General features: G+C 40.0%; 2 protein-coding genes across 6 annotated transcripts in view; both read right to left on the reverse strand.

Moving 5' to 3' along the window:
• The window catches only part of LOC147495317 (uncharacterized), a 36,324-nt gene extending 19,610 nt beyond the window's left edge, over positions 1–16,714 (reverse strand). The window contains exons 1-6 of one of the 5 annotated variants that reach the window (XR_015197403.1): positions 16,575–16,634; positions 15,805–15,884; positions 14,456–14,506; positions 12,702–12,757; positions 12,448–12,543; positions 11,324–11,606 (exon numbers count right to left, since the gene is read on the reverse strand). Coding sequence is in view for 3 of the 5 variants with exons in the window: in XM_086563959.1 (XP_086420085.1) it covers positions 11,324–11,353 (30 nt within the window). In the remaining 2 variants the exon portion in view is untranslated. Of the gene's footprint in view, positions 1–11,054; positions 11,169–11,323; positions 11,607–12,447; positions 12,544–12,696; positions 12,758–14,455; positions 14,507–15,804; positions 15,885–16,574 lie in introns of those variants that run through there. The other 4 variants (XM_086563961.1, XR_015197404.1, XM_086563959.1 and 1 more) reach the window with 4 other exon arrangements.
• On the reverse strand, positions 15,606–16,732 carry LOC147495318 (biotin--protein ligase 1, chloroplastic-like). Its single transcript, XM_086563957.1, is given in 2 exon segments — positions 15,606–16,672; positions 16,674–16,732. Coding segments are annotated over 2 exon segments (873 nt in total). The 3' UTR covers positions 15,606–15,858.
• Between the last annotated feature and the right edge of the window lie 3,050 nt (positions 16,733–19,782).

Genomic DNA, 19,782 nt, shown 5'->3' on the forward strand with positions numbered 1-19,782 from the left:
AAAACTAATATTTCAGCATTTCTGGACCAAAGTCTAATTCTATAGTAATAGTAGGACCAATGTCTAAAAAACCCTAATAAATAGTCTAAGTGGTAATGAAATCAACAATATCAACTATTCATCAAACTCAACACTCAGTGATGTAGAATATATATCCCAAACTCATCATTTAAATTCATCTTTCTCATGCTAATAATATAGAGAAAAAAAAGTTTTTTTTCTTTTTTTGAAAATTAATTTTCGAAAAACCCGCCCAAAGACAGGGTCGCATGGCAAGACCTTAGCCCCTACCAAATAGAATGAGGCATTGACCACGATTGCTACCTTTAACGGCTTTAAGTTTGAAATTTGAACAGAGAGAGTGGTTATTTTTTTCGTCTTCAGTGGTTACTTACTCTATCTTGAGTTCCAAACTCCAAACATGGTCGTACTCTATCATTTTGTGACAGGATGTAAAATAAAACTTGTTCTTCCTAATTGAATGCCTAAGGCCACTAGAAATCGAACTTGTTCTTCACATGAACATCATTAACCCTCCACAAGGGAGGGTTTTAGCTCATGATCCTAGGATATATTAACTAAATAAGAAGAAGAAGTAGAAAGAAAACAGGTTGAGAGAGACATTGATAAAAATGTTTATTTTCTTATGGAGAAGACTCCATTAACAAGTTACAAGAAAATCTAAAACTAAAGAAAACTAAAAACTCTTTACTTCCCAATTCTCATCTAGCCCCATGGAATGGAATGAGTGCAAAAACTTGAGTGCTCTTTCCATTCCCTTTACAATGATGGATTAGTGTTCCACTTCTTCATTTAATGCTCCTTCAGTGCACCACTTTGTTAGTGCTCATTTAGTGGAGAAACCACTAGGTGATGGACCTACGTTCTTTGACCAATGGTGGGCCCATGTGGCCTCTGGTGATTTTTACAACTTCATGTCTTTGCATAGAGCTCGCCGCACTGATCGTTTTGACAGTTCTCGTGCCGAATTAATTCAGAGTCTAGAATCATAAGATATGATCGTCAGAAGTTCCACGACTTTTCTGCATCGTTAAGTTGTTATGGTCGGTGTTGAGTCAACGGGCTTTAGTGTGGCCTTTTTTAGCTTCAAATGGGAAAAGAGAGAAGACTTCAGTTCAAACACTATTCCGTACAACTTTTTCATGCTAAAATGTAGGTTTTGCTACAAATTTGTCGTTAACTGCCGAAACCTATGAGAGCACGAAAATACAATTAATTTACATTTATTAAATACATAATCGACCAATATGTAGTGTCTCTACGGGGTTTATAATACAATTTTAGGTGTTTATCACTACTTATTGAAGGGATTGTAGTATTTAAGACGAGATTCTGCAGTGAGTCCATAGACCAACCATTTACTATGAAAGTGAAAAACAATTGTCGCTCATCCAGAGTCGGAAAGAAAACACATGCGTTGTCTCTAAAGATATCATGTGGGGTCAATAGCTCATGTTTTAAAAAGGTCGACGGTAGTATTGGTGGAACACGAGAAAATGATGGTAGTAAATTAGTACGTGTATTTCAAATTTAGGTTATCTTATGAAAAGTTCAACAAAGCCAAATAGAATGAGCCATTGGTCAATAGTCAAGACAGGGTCGCATGGCAAGACCTTAGCCCCTACCAAATAGAATGAGGCATTGACCTTTAACGGCTTTAAGTTTGAAATTTGAACAGAGAGAGTGGTTATTTTTTTCGTCTTCCGCGGTTACTTACTCAATGGTTTCTATTTTGGTTTTCGACGCGGTTTGTACTTGGATGAAATCTCAAAAAGTAATAAGTTTCTAATTCTGTTTCAGTAACGCAACCATGTAAATTATATTCCGTGTATTATTTATTCATCATAAGTTAAAGATGGTGCCTGAAACAGCCGTTGGAGAGGGAGAGAGAGAGAGAGATCTACCGTGGTGCTCAAGTACCGACGGTTGTTTTTTTTTGAAATTGGAGGCGATTTCTATTTCGATGAACCGCCTGATTCTGTTTCACAAACGAATGGCACGCCTATATATACCCAACGAGGCTTGGGTGGTTCATCATCATCATCATTGTGTATTGTAGAGCAAGAAAAAAAAAACAAAAACGAGATGGAAGAAGAGAATTGGTCTCAATTGCCCGAACATCTGTTGTTTGAGTTGATCTCGAAGCGGTTGAGTTTCCCTGATTTAATCCGCTTCGGATGCGTCTGCAAACCATGGAAGGCCGTTTGTGGCCCTCTTCAGTTTCCAAATCATCTTCCATGGCTCATTGTTCCCCTCAACAACAACAAATCCACCTCATTGGATTTCAACAATGAAACTGGTCTTGGTTTCTTCAGTCTGTGTGATGGAAACACTTACAAGGCTGAGATACCCGAAATATCCGACCGAAGAATTTGTGGGTCGTTTCCTGGTGGCTGGTTGATGACTGTTCATCACAATTCCGAGATTCAGTTATTTAACCCGCTTTCCAGATCACTACTCAATCTCCCACCTCTTACAACATTCCCCAGTATGCTCCACACTTTTGAACAAAAAGAGGAAGGTACTAATAATGTCTCTTTGTATTACGTTGGAAAGCGATTTGGTAGTACTAATAATTTCACTTTTCAGTCCAACATTATTCGTGATATGTATGTTAGAAGAGTGGCATTGTCATCGCCGTCGGTTAGTAGTGGTACTGTGGTCATGACTATTCAAGGATTGAATAGTAAACTGGCGTACTATAAAATTGGTGGTGAGCAAGAAACATGGACTCTGGCTACTCCAGAAACTCCAGATCAGAAAAGAATGTGTTTCTTTGATGATGTTACGTGTTACAAGGGTGTTTTTTACGCTGTACATAATAATGGGTATGTTGTTGTTATTAAAGATTTGGAGGCAGGAGAAGGAACTCATCCGTATGCCGAAGAAGTAATTGGCCTGCATCCTTCCCGTGAAGAGTTTAGTTCTTATTCGTATATACTTGAGTCATCTGGGGACTTGCTTGTGGTTCTTAGAAAAATAGTCCTTGAAGAAGATCAGACCACTAGTCTTAAAGAGGGTCAACGATGGCCTTATAAAACAGTTGGATTCAAGGTTCTCAAGTTAGATTTTGGGGCGCCTAATAAGTGGGTGGAGATTCAGAGCCTTGGGAATCGCTCTCTGTTTGTGGGATATAACAGTTCCTTATCTATATCTTCGAGTGATTTCTCAGGGTGCAAGCCCAATTGTATCTACTTCACTGACCATTTCTGGAGTTATTTTAAGGACCAAGGGTTTGGAGGTCATGACTACGGCATATTTAATCTTGAAGATACCAGTATAGAGAAGCTCCTCTATCCCAGTGACACTCTCATGATTATGCCACCAGCAATCTGGTTCACACCGAACCCCATGATAAGCTAGATACCAAAGGCATAGAAGCTCTTGTCCTGATTGTGTTAAAGCTAACACATGTGTAGTATGGGCATGCGGCTTTATCTGTGTTATTGCAAAATTTTCTGATTGTGAGCTGTTTTATGTAAATGTATGTATGTATTATCTGGCTTGTGCCTTTTGTAAGTTAATGAAATTTCTTCTCATATCTCTTTCTCCTTTCGTGATTATTGTATGATGCCCTTATTTGTTGAGACATTAGGAAACGCCATTAGGAAACGGATTGTCCTTGTATTCTTTTGAAAACATGCTTGAGTAATATTTTTGTTCTTCTTACCCACACTCTGTTCAAATTGGTAAGATCAGTCAATTCATGAAAAAAAAAAATGTATATTCAGCTCTACAGTCCTCTTTTTATCCCTACTGGCTACTTCCTACCGATCAAAGGGAACTACTTACAAAAACCAAAAGATATTCTTGACCAGTGACCCTGGTGAATCCTTGAAAAACTCATAGATGATTTGAGATATTTGATGTATGAAAAACTGACGCAAGCCCCAAGTTTTTGTACTATCGAAAGATATGTAATTTGGTCAAGCGCTCTACTAGTTTCAAACTACTTCGCAAATTTTAAGTTAACCTAAATGAAAATATGGCAGCAAAAAAAACATACAAAAGTCCCAAAGAAGAATTCGTACAAGAAAAAAGAAAACCCCTATTATGGAATGTGGATAAACCTTACTGAGTAGAAGATGCATCTGAGGAACCAGATACATAAGATCTTGTCAGCAAAGGGAGATGATCGGAACAAGTAACATTTTATTAAGATATGCGCCAACCAGTAACAGATGGGTGAGATCACAAGCAACAGATGCAGGTACAGGCACACCTCGGACCACCAGGGGTCTTTTTCTCTCGCAATAGCCCTATGAGAACAGGGGAATGGTGAACATACATTACCAGAATGCAACAGTGTCAACCGTAAAAGCATAGATTCTGAGCTGGGAAGCCCAACTCAGCCTTTTAAAGTTTTAGACCAATACTTTTTCTCGGCATATTTTACCTGTTCAACAAAGTTATTCATTGGCACCACCTGAAAGCATAAATTCTTTCTTTCACCAAAAAGATTGATTTGAAGGCACAATATGGTATTTGTAAGGGAGTGATACTCTCCTTCAGGAATATCAAGCACGCACTCAACATGGTGGAAATACCTCACCGACCTCTGGAGCCAGATCGCATCTACAAGCTAAGAGAACGCTCCATACCAGTTCGCACCAGCACGCGAACCAAGCTATAGCGTGACTCAGCTTACCTTCTAGAAGCAATCATGAACAAAGAGGCACATACACAAATCACTGCCACTAGCTATTGACTGCTGCCGCAAGCTATTTGCCCAGACTACTAATCACCATCATCACGGCAGACCTATAAAAATAGTTCTTGCACGCCTTCCTAATCGACACCCCACGTTTGGGATGCGCTTTACACGTGGCGGGTGAGGATTCACTCTCAACACCTATAAATACCCCTCCTATGAACTACGCTAGACCTGATTCTTCTCTCCTTCAGCACCGAGAGCAAGATACGTAGGCAGTTCGCTTTTTAGCCGAACTCGGTCCCTTTCCTAATCTATTCCAGTTCCCCTTTAAACAGTGTATGTAAAGGAAAGCCGAACCACGTCTTTACATTGGCGCCGTCTGTGGTCTCGATTACTTGAGAAACCACCTTCACACAACTCAAAAACCAACAATTCTCAAACCCACAAAGCATGGCAAGCCTCGAAGCTCAAGTTCAAAGCCTCGCAAATCAGCTGGGGTTAACAAATGAGAGCATTTCCTTGCTCAGGCAAAGAAAATGTTGCTTTACGGGCACAAGTAGATGCTCAACAACAACAACCAGCTGGTCACGTCGCTGAGAACGACATTAATGAAGTTAACTAACAGATCAACGAGCTGTCGCAACGGATCGACCAGAGCGCAGTACGCAAAGACGCAACACAGATTGTTCAGAAAATGCTGAGGACATACCGCGCTTCCTCATTCACCACAGAGGTACTCAATAAACCCTCTCCTTAAGATTTCATCCAGCCACGCTTCCCGATGTACGACGACAGCACATGCCCCGGTCAGCATGTGGCCCGCTACATTCAAAGCCTCGCCCTTTACAGCTCCTCGGAGTGCGACCATCTTCACTGTCGTCTCTTTCCCGCTAGTTACAAAGATGGCGCACTCGACTGGTTCTTTTCACTCGAGTCAGACTCGATCAAAACCTTTGAGCAGCTCACGGATCTGTTCGCCAATCAGTACGTTCATAACAGACGAAAAAAAGCAGATATGGATTCACTCTTCCAGTTATCATTGGGAGAAGACGAGACCATCCGCCAGTTCTTAGGTCGCTTCAAAGCTAAATTATTATGCATGGAAAGTTGCCTCAAAGAATCTTTCGCCACACTAGCGTTCTCCAACGCTTGTCGCGTGAGGAACACAGACCTCTCCAGATCACTGATGAGGTCGCGCCCAGACATTCCTCCCGAGCTATACGGCGGTCGACAAAGTATATTAAGTAGCAAGAAGGGTTGCGACACCACGGTCTATCAGACGACCAAGAAGTCGCGGCGATTTCTGGCGACACTCCACCTGCCAAAAAGCGACCCAGATCACAAGCACCCAAGTCAGGAAAGCGTTCAGATAACAACAGAGAGTTCGCTGTCTTTACACGCTCTCCCAGCTATATATTAGAAAAGATTAAGCGAGCTTCGTATTTCCGACCTGACGTACGGCAACCGGCTGATCGACCTGACAAACCCTACTGTGCATTCCACAAAGCAAAATGTCACGAGACCGATGCCTGCTGGGGGATCAAGCACTATCTCCAGGACCTCGTCGAATCGGGACAGATCAAACAGTACACCAACATCGCCGACGGCGACCTGCGCCATAAGCTCATGGCTCGCCGAGTTCGCAGCAGATCTCCTCCTCGCCAGGAACGCTGTCCACAGACCGTTCTCATCATGACCGACGCCAGCACTCGGCAGATCGCGACAACGGCAAAACCATCCATATGATTACATTCTCAGATGATTCTGTTACTTCATCCAGAGAGAAACGACGGCGTGTGGGCGCCCTTCAGGAAGTTTACCATTTTTCTTCACACGCATCACACGCCCCACGAAATTCAAGTTGCCAATCAGGGGATATCACTTTCACGGAAGCCGACCTCAACAAGGTCTGCCTCCCTCACAACGACACGCTCGTCATCCATGTCAAGATCAGCGACTGGACAGTTAAGCGCGTCTTGATAGACCCTGGCAGCTCATGCGACATTTTATTCTACCACACAATTCAGGAGATGAACCTCCCAAGTCAGTTTTCATAGATCCTATCGCTCCTCTTTATGGGTTCAACTGCTCTAGAGCCGACCCAATCGGTGATATTATACTCCCAGTTTCAGTGGGATCAAGAGAGGATAAAATCAGCTTCAACACGCGTTTTAGCGTCTTAGACATCAAGTCATCCTACAACTCCATCCTAGGACGGCGTTGGATTCATCAAATGCAGGCCGTCCCGTCTACACTGCATCAAGTCCTCCGTTTTCCAGGCCCCAGGGGCACGATGAAGCTTCGTAGCAACCAGCTCGAAGCCTATCATTGTAATCAAATCCTGTCAGCAAACAAAACAGCTGAACCCCATGTCAGTACAAGAAACGAGCCCACCAGCTATATCATGGCCAAAGACTTGGTCGCGGAGGTCAGAGGCAACGCACCAACTCAGACCGCAGGGGGCTCCGGCAAGAAGGTCTCCATCCATCATTGCAGGGCCGGAAGTCGCTAGGCGCTTAGTGATCCACCATCCCGACCCCGAGGTCGCTCCGCATCGACCACTCGCTCAAACCCTAACGACCGCCCCACCAAATCCTGTAAAACTGATACAGCTTCAAGTAAGGACTCCAGCCAATGTTGTTAGGACCACAGAAGTCATCCCTGACCCTGTTGTCGCAACCACAGAAGACGCTCCGGTTCCTGCAGCAACTCCCCTTACTCACAAGACCGACGAAGCAAAGACCGCGAACAGTCCCCCACAGGACGTTCACACACCACATGCCACAGAACAAGCCGAAAAAAGACAACAAGTGAACTTAGGAACAAAAGATGATCCCAAGGTCGTCTATGTAGGAGCTAACCTCGACCCCACACTCAAAGCCCAGTTTGTAAACTTTTTATCCATGAATAAAGATATTTTCGCTTGGTCGTATATTGATGTGCCGGGTATAGATCCTAGCATTGCATGCCATAGACTAAACTTCAATCCCAGTGCTCGACTAGTTCGACAGCGACCTAGGCGACTATCACTACGTTTTCAAAAAGCAATCAACGACGAGGTCGACAAGCTCAAGCAAGTTGGTTTCATCCGAAAGGTAGACTACCCAGATTGGATCGCTAACATAGTGGCAGTTCCAAAAAAGAATGGCACGGTCCGCCTTTGAGTTGACTTCACCAATGTCAACCAAGAAACACCCAAAGACAGCTTCCCATTACCCAGGATCGATCGACTCGTGGACTAGACTGCGGCCATGAGCTCCTCTCCTTCATGGACACCTATAACGGATACAACCAAATACCACTTGCTGAGGAAGACCAAGAGAAGACGTCCTTCATTACAGAACAGGGAGTTTACTGCTACAACGTCCTCCCGTTCGGCCTCAAGAACGCGGGAGCGACGTATCAACGGATGGTAACTGACATGTTCCAGGACATGTTAAGGGATACCATGGAAGTTTATATCGATGACATGGTCGTCAAAAGCAAGAAAGCAGGTGACCACCTCACTCACCTTGAGTAAGCGTTCTCCAGGTTACGCCGAACTCGCATGAAGCTGAACCCAGAAAAATGCCTTTTCGGAGGGTCCTCCGGCAAATTCCTGGGCTACCAGGTCTCACAGCGCGGGATCGAAGCTAACCCAGATCAAATTCAGGCGTTCTTGGATATGCCCAACCCGCAGACAAAGCGGAACAAAAGGCGTCGCCGTGCATGGTCATTTGCTCAACCGATTCATATCCAGAGCATCAGACAAGTGCCGACCGTTCCTACAACTTCTCACAAAAGGTGAGCAGTTCTCATGGAATGATCAATGTCACCAAGCGTTCTCCACCTTCAAAGAGTATCTCACAACACCTCATGTCCTAGCTAAACCAACAGATGGTGAAACACTGGGGCTTTATTTAGCAATATATCAGACTTTGCCATCAGTTCAGTACTCTTCAAAGAAGATAACAACTCTGAGAAGCCTATCTATTTCACAAGTAAGACGCTAACTCCAGCCGAAAAGAATTACTCTTACATCGAAAGAGCAGTACTCGCATTATTATACTCAGCACGGAAGTTTAGGCCTTATTTTCAAGCGCACCCAATCAAAGTACTTACCGACCTCCCGTTGAAGAAGATTCTTCATAAAGAGAATAAGACAACTCGCATGGCTGTATGGGCTGAAGAACTTGGCGAGCACCACATCGAGTTCGTCCCACGCACCTCACAGAAAAGGCAGGTCGTCGCAAATTTCCCTGCAGACTTCCCTGTCGACGACCTACACTGGGAACCAGAACCAGACATCTTACCCTCAAAGCAAAACGACAAGACCATCTGGTCTCTCTTTGTAGATGGCTCTAGCAACCCGGAGGAGTGGAGTAGGAGTTGTCTTAATGTCGCCGGATGGAGCAATGGTAGAGAAATCAGTTCGCATCGATTTTGCGACATCCAACAATGAGGCGGAGTACGAGGCATTAATCATGGGGCTCGAATGATACCGGCTTCGGTTACCGCAATTCTGGTCTTTAGTGACTCATGGCCGGTTGTTTGCTAGATTGCTAAAGAGTACACTACCCATGAAGGTAACCTTTCTAAATACCTTTAGATTGTTAATCAGTTACTCCCTTCTTTCAAGAGAGCCACCATACACCACTTTCTGCATGAGGAGAACCGTCACGCAGACAATTTAACTTATTTGGCCACTCAAACACCGAGCTGTGCCCCGCGACAACTGTTGATTGAAATAGTTGACCGACCTGCGTACTAAGAGGACTATGTTTTAGAGATCAGCGACCTATGTCTACTATCTGAGACTCAGATAGGGCAGACGTGGATGCAACCCATCATAGAGTACCTTTAGAACGGTACACTTCCAGGGAAGCGTGCCAAAGCCAGACAGGTCCCATATATGGCTCGCCATTATTGCTTAGTTAATAACAAGTTATTCCGCAAATCCGCTGGCGGACCTCTTTTGAGGTGCATAAGCCCAGAACAAGGTCAGTTAATTTTTGCAGAAATTCATGGAGGAGAATGTGGCAACCATGCTGGCTGGCGCTCTTTGGCCCACAAAGCGATCTCTCAAGGATACTTTTGGCCTTGCATGCAGATCGACGCCAAAAATTATGTCCTCAAGTGCTTCAAATGCCAAACCTTTGGCCATAACATCATCTAACCAGCTCGCGAGCTGATCAGCATTGCGAGCCCTTGGCCATTTCATATGTGGGGCATGGACATCATGAGACCCTTCATTCCACAGAAAAGCACCGGCTTCCGCATTGTCTTAGCTGCAACTGATTACTTCACTAAATGGGTCGAAGCAATTCCGTTAGCACATGTCAAAGAGTCACAAGTCAGAAACTTCATCTGGACTCACATTATCACCATATTCGGTTTGCCGCATACCCTGGTGATGGACAATGGTTCCCAGTTTAAGGGGAAAACAGTCAAAGAGTTTCTAACCAAGTGGAAGATAGTCCACGCATTCTCTACTCCCCAAGACGCCGCTCGAGCAATGGCGGCGGCTGCCCGGCTGACAAAGCAATCTTAGAAAACTTGAAGAAAAAGATTGAAAAGAACAAGAGCCAATGGCCAAACTAGCTAGAGAACATTCTGTGGGCTCATCGCACCACAGCTCGCTCTAGCACTGGCGAGTTGCCATTCTCCTTATGTTACGGCACAGAAACTGTTATTCCTACCGAACTGACAATCACAACCACGCGTATGAGCTTGTCGAGTCAGGACACAATGACTCAATCTTAGCCCGAGAAGTCAATTTGCTGGAGGAACGACGCGACCTAGCAGCTATCAGAGTCGCGTCATATCAATAGATTCTAAAGAGATCCTACAACAAACGAGTACATCCAAGATCCTTTCAACCTGGTGATCTAGTTCTTTGAATGGGGCAACATTTCCACCGAAAAATAAGCGTTAAGATGAACAAAGAACAATCCTTTTCAGCTCAGAACATTAACAAGTTATTTATTACGCGTTAAGATGGATTGTTCATCGGGCAACATTTCCACCAAAAATCAACATTTGAATAATTTCATGCAGACCCTCTAGTGTCTCATTTGGTGCATAGGATAAGAGGAGGGGGGGTACAACGACTTAACAGTTATACCTAGTCTGCCACTACTAGTCGGAAATCTACATAAGCAACTTCTTTCACATAAAATTTCTGAAAATGTGTCTATGACAACTCTGACAATTTAAGTAGAAAGGTGCACAAGAAAAACCATTTCTTCCTTGCTCTGTCCTTCGGAATTTTAATTTAACTTGTCAAAATATATCCACTAAAATGAGAAGGCTAGAGGCCAATCTATGATATGCCGTATACGAGAAAAGATACGGGATCTGCATACAACAAGCGAGATGACATAAGAACTATTGAACACACCTTGTGATCAAACTCAGCCATCTTGAAACTATTGGTACAATAATTGGTTCACCGGAAGATAATTCTTTATTCACCTAAAGACTTGGATTTTCTTTAGGAATGTTAAGAGCATCGCTACACGCCCGAATTAGAAATTTTAAAAGGAATTCTTCAATGGAAATTTTTTTCAGTCATGCACTTTGAATTAAGCCACAAATAACGATATGCAATGAAGAAACATAAATGTAGTGGACAAGATATGTATTCTGGATATCAAGATAAGATAATACCTTGACCATGAGGAACATCCCCAGCTTCATCCATAGATTCCCTACTGTCTGAAGCTCCACTCAACTGGTCACTAGAGGTCACTATTGGGCTTCTACTTTCGGAATGCGGTTAAATAGTCCGAAGATCATCTCTGAGAGTACTTTCTAAACCGCATTCCTTTTCTGTTTCAACATTGTTGTCCGAGGCCACAGGAATAGTTAACTCTTCATTCTTTGCAGTTGTGATGGTTGGTTCTCTATTCCCATCATCCATTAGATAGATACTTGGATCCAAATGTATTCCCTACCATAATGTGCAAGGGGAAACAAGAAGTGGATTAGTCAATAAGATTAAATCACTTCATGTGCTCAATAATCTATACAGAAAGATTGTTAATGGTCCATTAATACTTGATGCAACCCCCACACACACACACACACACACAGACGAAGAATGACCAACCCTCGTACACATAGCACATGTAAAGAGATCCAAGTTAAATCCTCACGGTACAGAAACATATAATTGATTATTAGGATATCAAGCATCAGTATTTCATGGGCGTCAAACAAGCGCGACATCAGAAGAAACATATGGTTTATCCTGTAGAAGGTTATCAACCATCTCATGTAGTTCTTCTACATCACAAAAGTGAACTAATAAGAGAAAGTACATGACTCTGAAACTACATCACACATTTAGTCAATCATTGAGAAGAAACTGTCTGTGCTAACAGAATTTGAACATCTACTGTGCAAGCTTTAAGCAGAGAAGAAGTAATGACAGGCTTCAAGAACAGACAACTCTGAGAAGAAAAACTAAAACAACAGAATAAAAGATATAGAAAAAGAAAAGGAGATAGTCTGAGAAATAGATAAACAAGAAGAAAAGGAAGGATGCCTTTCCACCAGCAAAAAGAAATCCCCTTTTTGCTCAAATAAAAGCCACGAACAGTTAACATGAAGGGAATCTTAAAACTTGGAATAAGTTGACATTTAATCTAAAATAAATGGAATACACTTCTCTGAAGGCAAGATGGATAGGGGAGCATCTGCCTAGAGCTATCAGTTGGGTTCTTTGGAACGAAAGAAACCGAAGAATGAAAATATACAAAGTTTAGTTGGAAGTCAAGTAAACGCTTTACGTGGTCTAGGGGCGTGGTGACTTTGAGATAAGGTTCCAAGATTATCCGGGATTCCATTGTGTTGTAAGGTGTTGTATTGTATTGGTGTTGTAGTCCCTGTAGATGTGGAAATCAGAACTTAATAACCTAGTGCCTTACTACATTGATGTATCTTTCTGTATTTTTGTTACTATTAGGCAATGAATGAAATATATCTATTTCTCCTCAAAAACAACCCCATCACCAAATATGTGAGCTAAGTTGACTAACCTCACCTCAATTATGATCGGTTTTCCATCTTTCATTGCTTTTTTCAAATCACCCGCCAAACCTGTGGAGATACAAACATATTATCTATTATAATATGAACATACTGCCGAGAAATTTAAAAAAATCCAGAGAGAAAGTAGACCAAACACAATGCTTAACAGCCACTTACTCAACAAGGTCACTTCAAACTTGTTTTGTGTCCAGAACCATATCTAATCATTAGTTTCATTTTCCAAAATGAAGCACATCTAATGATCTAAATTTACTCATTATTTTACTCTACTTCTAAAAAAGATGCAGTACTTCATCGGGATATAAGCTTTAATCTTTGTTGGATCTTAGATCAAACTTGTAAAATACTTCATTCAGATAAAATTATCATCGTGCAATCACACCCTACTCATTTTTCAATTTTATTTAGACATAATTAAAAGCTCCATATACAATTCTCATCCGGTCATAGTTAATCTCATGTTCCGTCAAACTAGAGTATTATGTACGAGACATAAACATGAAAAGTACTGTTGATCCACAAAAACATCGAGTTAAGAGTTAAGTATGCCTTGTATGTATGCTTCATTCAGACTAATTTCTAGTAAAACTGCATGTTTTCCAGATAAAAATGGAACTCCATAGACATGTTATCGGAAGTATTCCTTCAGTTCTAGTATAATTTTTAGGTTGATCTACTTGCATCCGCCTACTACTGCATGCGCCCAAATATCTAGCAAAAGAGAGAAGGGTTGGAAATTGGAATGCTTGGATCTTTTCTTTCATAGTATTTTCACTTGAGCCGCTACGCACACAGTTCAAAGTAAATTAACGGTGTCGATGGCAGTTCTGAACTGAGACATAAACACACAACTCTCAAAGTTGAAAACTTGTAATGAAATGTTCTGCATCTAGATGAACGACTAACAACATGCACTTTCTAGATAGGAGGAGGCTGCCACCATAGTACTACTTGTAAGTTGTAACATTTGAGCACCAGAGAGTTGAAATAATTATGGCAGACTTGTGGTCACTACGGATTACAGTCACCATTTATATTAGTTCTCTCCACTATTATTGATGAGTATGCCGTGAAACTCTCCCGTTATATGCATAAAAGAATCTCATACGCAGCCTATATCGCCTGTAGATATGAACTGTTTTTTCTTGGTTCCTTAGTCCACCTGTTTTTTTACTACAAACAGTTATCAATTCCTTCATCGATCTCTCACACCAATTTTCCTTCCCAAAAGATCAGCAAAAGAAGCTAAGCCTAAATTGCGTGTGAGCTAGAAGCAGGACGACTACCAGGCTACCTTTTGTGGGTTATGTTAGCTGCTGCATACTATAAATTCAAGGGAGCTCAAATGTGTATGTGTATTGTCTACGTTCAGTGTACAGTGCTGCTACATTGACACATTTATCCGACACAGTGACATGGCAGATCGTGTAAGAGGATGGTACATGTCATATATCATCTGCCACGTTACTGCGTCGGATGAATGTGTCAATTCCCTATGTCAGTGTAGAATTATTGGTCTACGTTAAAGAACTCCCTCAATGGCTCTTCCCTATATTCTGCAAAATGGTGTGTGCTGACGTAAATGATAGACATTTAGGTCTGGCTCATGGTAACCACTTTCACAAAATGATCGCCGATATTTTGGCAGTAGCAATCGTCATAGAACTGAAGCTGATACCCTTTGTATCCATTTACAAAGCAATAAAATCTCAATTATCAAGAAAAGAAAAAAGAACTAAAGCTTACACATTCTCAGTAACATGGATTACGTCTTGCCAAAAGCTAAGAAAGTGATATCTGAAAAGCAATAAGAGAAGGAAATGCACATAAACTCCCAAAAGCAAATCCTAAAGTCAATGTAGAAGCAATTCAAAGAGATGAATCAAACTCTAAAGGAAAAGTCCAATCCTCTCGAATCAGAAGGCAGATCAAAGAGACACAGATTAAGGGTTGTTGAGTGTGCAGAATACACTGCAACGTATATGTAATATTTTTCACTGGTAAGTGGTAACTATAATGAGACTGACTTAAACTTCTCTATGTCCTTTTGCTTTTCCTCTCTTCTGCAAGGCAGAGAAAGGGATAGGAAGTAAAACATAAAAAGGTCACTGCAATAGAAACCAGCAACGTAACAGTCTTAATAAGGAGAAAACAAACAACAAAAGCTCTGACATTAACTTATTCAGGGGGCGAATAAACTCTACAATGGTTGACATGGCAAATAATAGCTGTATACAGTACTGGATACCATGTGATAACTGGGGGATGGGGATTTTGATCACAATACTTAAAAAAGGAATGGCTGCTTTTGTTATTGATGGTATTTCCGTTTCCCTCTTCTTTCTTTTTCCATTTCTGTAATCTACTATTCTACTACTCTGACCTACAATCTACTCTTATTACTGTTAAACAAATAAAAAATTTCTTTCTTGCATTGTTTTTCTGATATATTTTTACGAGTTTTCTATGCACGAGGCAATAGTAATAGAATTGTTCCTTCAGGGTTGAGACTGGTAACCTAGAGAGAAAAATATACAAAAGTTGTCATAACTCGGTACAGCACCTTGCATGTCGACAACTGCTCACTTGGACTATCATGCCTTCTAGAACTTTTAAGGTTCTTTAAAATCAGCATGACATATATCAAATTAGATAAGAAAGGTGAACCCTCTTTAGCAAAGGAATAATCATCTAATTGACAAGGACACGACTCACAAGTGACCTTCGAACTAAGACTTTATGTCACGCAACTTCTGATAGATATCGACAGCTGTGTACTATTGCAATTATAAATGATCAAGTTCTGAAATACTTCTTCATAAAAAGAATGAGTATAAACTTTCAATCATTGCATTGCTCTCCCATTGCAAAAACCAGATAATCAAGAAGAATGAACTTTGCGAAATATAAACCACATGCACACATACTTGATACTACTATTGAAAAAGTAAAACTATCAATTTATTCGGTGTTCACTATTTACTCTAACACTTCACCGATCCACTCATGCTTACTGACTGCTCCACAAGAACTACTTAGAGACAAACACATGGTTTAGCAAAGCATTTGCACAACTCAAACTAGAATTAAGTTACCTCAAATGCTATACTCAGCGAAGCACACTGTAAATACACTGCACCAAAACTCATTCACTCCAGTTTCTTCCTCACCAATCCTTTAAAAAAATCAAAACTATTACCATCAGGATGAAGCTCATACAACTGATTATCATCATCAATAGCCAACAAATAACCCGAAGACGTCAACCCCTGAACTGTAACTGCAACTTCATCCACTGACTCATCCTCATTATTCTTTTCTTGTATCACAACCCTTTGCCCACTATGTAACCATACCCTACAATACATCTCTTCAAGAATTTCTTCCCTCCTTAGTTTACAATCCATAATAGACAACTCACTTAAAACCTTATTCAAACAAGTCGTGGGCATTTCATTATCGACATTCAAACCTATCCCAACACTAACATTAAACTTGTTCGACCTATAAGTGGAAGTACATAAAATTCCACCAACTTTAACACCATTCAAGTATAAATCATTAGGCCATTTTATTCTAACATCAATAAAAGCAAACCCCTTGACGTCGCAAACATCTTTAATTGTTTCCACCATAGCAAGACAAACTACATATTGTAAAAGTGGCACAACTCTCCCATCTTCCATTTCGACAGTAAACGAAAACAACAAACACCCTTTAGGTGATTCCCACAAGTTTTTAGACCTGCCCCTTCCTTTAAATTGTAAATCAGCAACACAAACACTGCCAACTGGAATTTCACTAAAATTCTTGGACACAATATCTTGAGTAGATGATAAACGTGGCGAATATATAAAAAACTTACCATAACGATGAGTAGTGAGTGAATTCATGTAGAGGTCTACATCAAATGCATCGTTATGGACACCCCTTTGTTCAGAAGAATGAACCTTGGCCGTCTTCTTCGGGGAGTTCGATGGTGTTGTTGGTTTTTAAGGATTGGGCTAATTCTGGGTTTTGCATGGTTGAGAAAAAGAGGTGAGTAATGAAGTGGGTTTCTATTCTACGCAATTTTTTATTATTGTGTTTTTGTTTTCTTTCTGCGCTGAGTTCAAGTGGCTTAGGATTTTTCAGACCTTTGTTTCAGCAAAACCTACTCTATATCAGTATAACACTGTTTTTTTTTTTTTTTAAGGAATAGAGAATGAGAGTGCAGAGTCATTGGACTCAGCCTAAAAATGATGGCTAAATCTACCGTGCGCGAGATGTATGGTGCGCCATTACATCTCGGCCACTCATCAAGGGGGTGCGTGTGTATTTCGAGGCAGAAGTACTGAATCCAAAGGCGCTGACGACCTGCGCACCTTACGACCTGCGCACTGAAGAAGTGCTCAAAAATGATATGTCCAGTATATCATAGTTATTTGACATATATCGCCACCAATTCAAAATATGCGATAGAAGAATGATAAAAAAAAAAAGCAACAACTCATTTTACAATCAATGTACACTAAACCATAACTTAAAAGAGATATATAAGCAATAAAATAATATTGTATACCAAATATGGCTCAAAATAATGTTTTCTTAGAGCACCTTCAATGGTAACACCAAGTCTTCAAAACTCTGTTGAAATTTAATACCGTATCTTTTCACCAAACATTCACTAAACCTTAGATTTCATTATTTCAACAACCTAAACAGCAAATTGGGTTGTGTGTTTACGGCTAGTCTTGATATTTCGTCGATAGTATAGTGCAGTTTTAAATATGGCGTTTAACTTATAATAAACCGTGTAAAAATTTTCAACTGATATATGCACAATTTATGGTGTGGCCCGTGGGGATAGTAGGTCACCCGCATGCTGCATTGCTGAGTTTTCATTAGAACAATTGAAGTTGTACCGCCCTTCAAATGTTTGATGATTTATGTTGCTCAAATTTATGTGTTCTCTGCTGCAAAATGTGTTTATACTTTAGAAGTTTATAATATGATTGCTATATTCTAATTACTGTTACCACCAATGGATCTAATTATACTGTTAATATATTATTCAAAGTTTCAAACTATTCTAAAAATATATACAACCAAAAATTAAGTTATGGGTAATTAACCAACCAAACAAATTGTTAGCGGAAAAAAAACAAAAAACAAACAAACAAATATCTTTTTGGTCGACGTTAGGAGGTCTTTTGGGATAAGTGGGCCAAAATTGCAAATGTTTTAATGTCACACTTTTCTTCTTCATTTTCAAGGTTTTCTTAAAAAAATATTTCATTTTTTATCTCAATTTCACCCTGCCACCATCTCTCGTATCACCACCACATTTTTTTTTTTCAATTTTATTATTTTTTTTTCATACACCATCGTTATTATATTCTTATTTATTTATTTATTTTCTAACACCATCATTACTATCGATTTATTTTTCTCCTCATTTGTTAAGTCGACGTTGGTCTACACCGCCATAGCGGTTTCAAACTTGCTTGACATCAGTTAGGTTAAAACTTAAAAGAAAACAACCAATGGCATATCGAGACTCAGATCCGTCATTAGGTTACTTTAGAAGTTTATAGTATAGCCATGCTCTTCCTCAAACAATGGCGTCGTCTCAAGACTTGAACCCGTCTTTAGGCTACTTAACAAGAAAAGACACAAAAGTAAATTCAACTCTAATATTTTGTGGTTATGAAGCACTCAACATAAAGATCATCTCTACACTTTTTCAACTCATTTGGAAACCTTTTAACATAGATAAAAATTGTTGTTATCTTTAAAAAAAAAAATCCAAAAAAAATCCAACGGTCCCGAAATATCGAGTTTTTGCAATCATTTTTTTTTTGCGATTTCCAAATGATCGAGCTGAAATTTTGTGGAGACGATATTAATGTTGAGTATATCATATCTACAAAAAATTAGGGTTAAATTTATTTTTTAAGCAAAATTTAACTTGTTTTAAGTTAATTTAAGTAGTTACTTTTTAGATAATGATTCATACACCATCGTCATTTTATTATTATTTATTTAATTTCTAACACCATCATTACTATTGATTTATTTTTTTCCTTTAAGAGTCTACACCGCAACACTGAGATAGAGGTTTCTAATAGTATTTTGGTTCGGTTTTCAAACCGGTTTGCCAATAAAAAGTTTTTCAAACTGAAACGACCCAACTAACAAGAAAAAACCAACCAAATACTACTATGCATGTGTCATTATGTATGTGTGCAACAAATATGCAAACACTACTACTACACATGCAAACACCATTATGCATCAATGCATGTATACAATATAAAATAAATTAGTCCAAACATAAAATGCAAGTGTGCTTGAAAAGTTACTATCCACAAGATTTTGATTTTGATTTAATTGATAAAAACTTAAATAAAGATAATATCGTATTTTAACAGTGGTCAACCCAATGTTTTAAAAACCAAACCGGTGATCGAACCGATTTTTTGTTAAAATGGTTCAACCATGGTTCGACTCGGTCGGACTGATTGATGTTTATTTAACAAATTTTTTAATAATTACAATAATAAAATGAATAAATATACGTTTTAATTCAATATTAATTGGTATTATATATCAAAATAAATTTATTATACAAGAAATACATAGTAGTATGTTGGTTTGAAGTTTGGATTATCTTGTTTAGGTGTCCAAACTACACATAACCTAAAAAGCGAAAGAATAGTTGAGCCTGAGAGCCTCTCCTGCGGGCGAAAGCAGTGTTTCTCCTCAGTGTTTCTCCTCCTCTTACCAACCTAGATCTATCTCTTTTCCAAACCCTTGTCTCTCACACTCAAATCTTACCTCTCCTACAACCCAAACCTCGTAGACTATTTTCGATCTCCCAACTGGAAGTGATGAAGAAGAAAAAAAAAGAAAAAAAAATGTTTGTATATTATTCTCTAACCCTTTGGAAGATCGGCATTGGTCTTGTTATGCGCTTCTTGAGATCCGGGTTCTCCGATTTTTGAAGATCTTATATTGTATAAAGACCATGAATAAGCCGGATCTAGGTTTTGTGTGCTTTGGTGGTGGTGTTTGGTTAAGCCGGTTCCTCT

The sequence above is a fragment of the Coptis chinensis genome, chromosome 6, assembly GCF_015680905.1.
Source record: "Coptis chinensis isolate HL-2020 chromosome 6, ASM1568090v1, whole genome shotgun sequence".
In the NCBI taxonomy this organism is placed as follows: Eukaryota; Viridiplantae; Streptophyta; class Magnoliopsida; order Ranunculales; family Ranunculaceae; genus Coptis; species Coptis chinensis.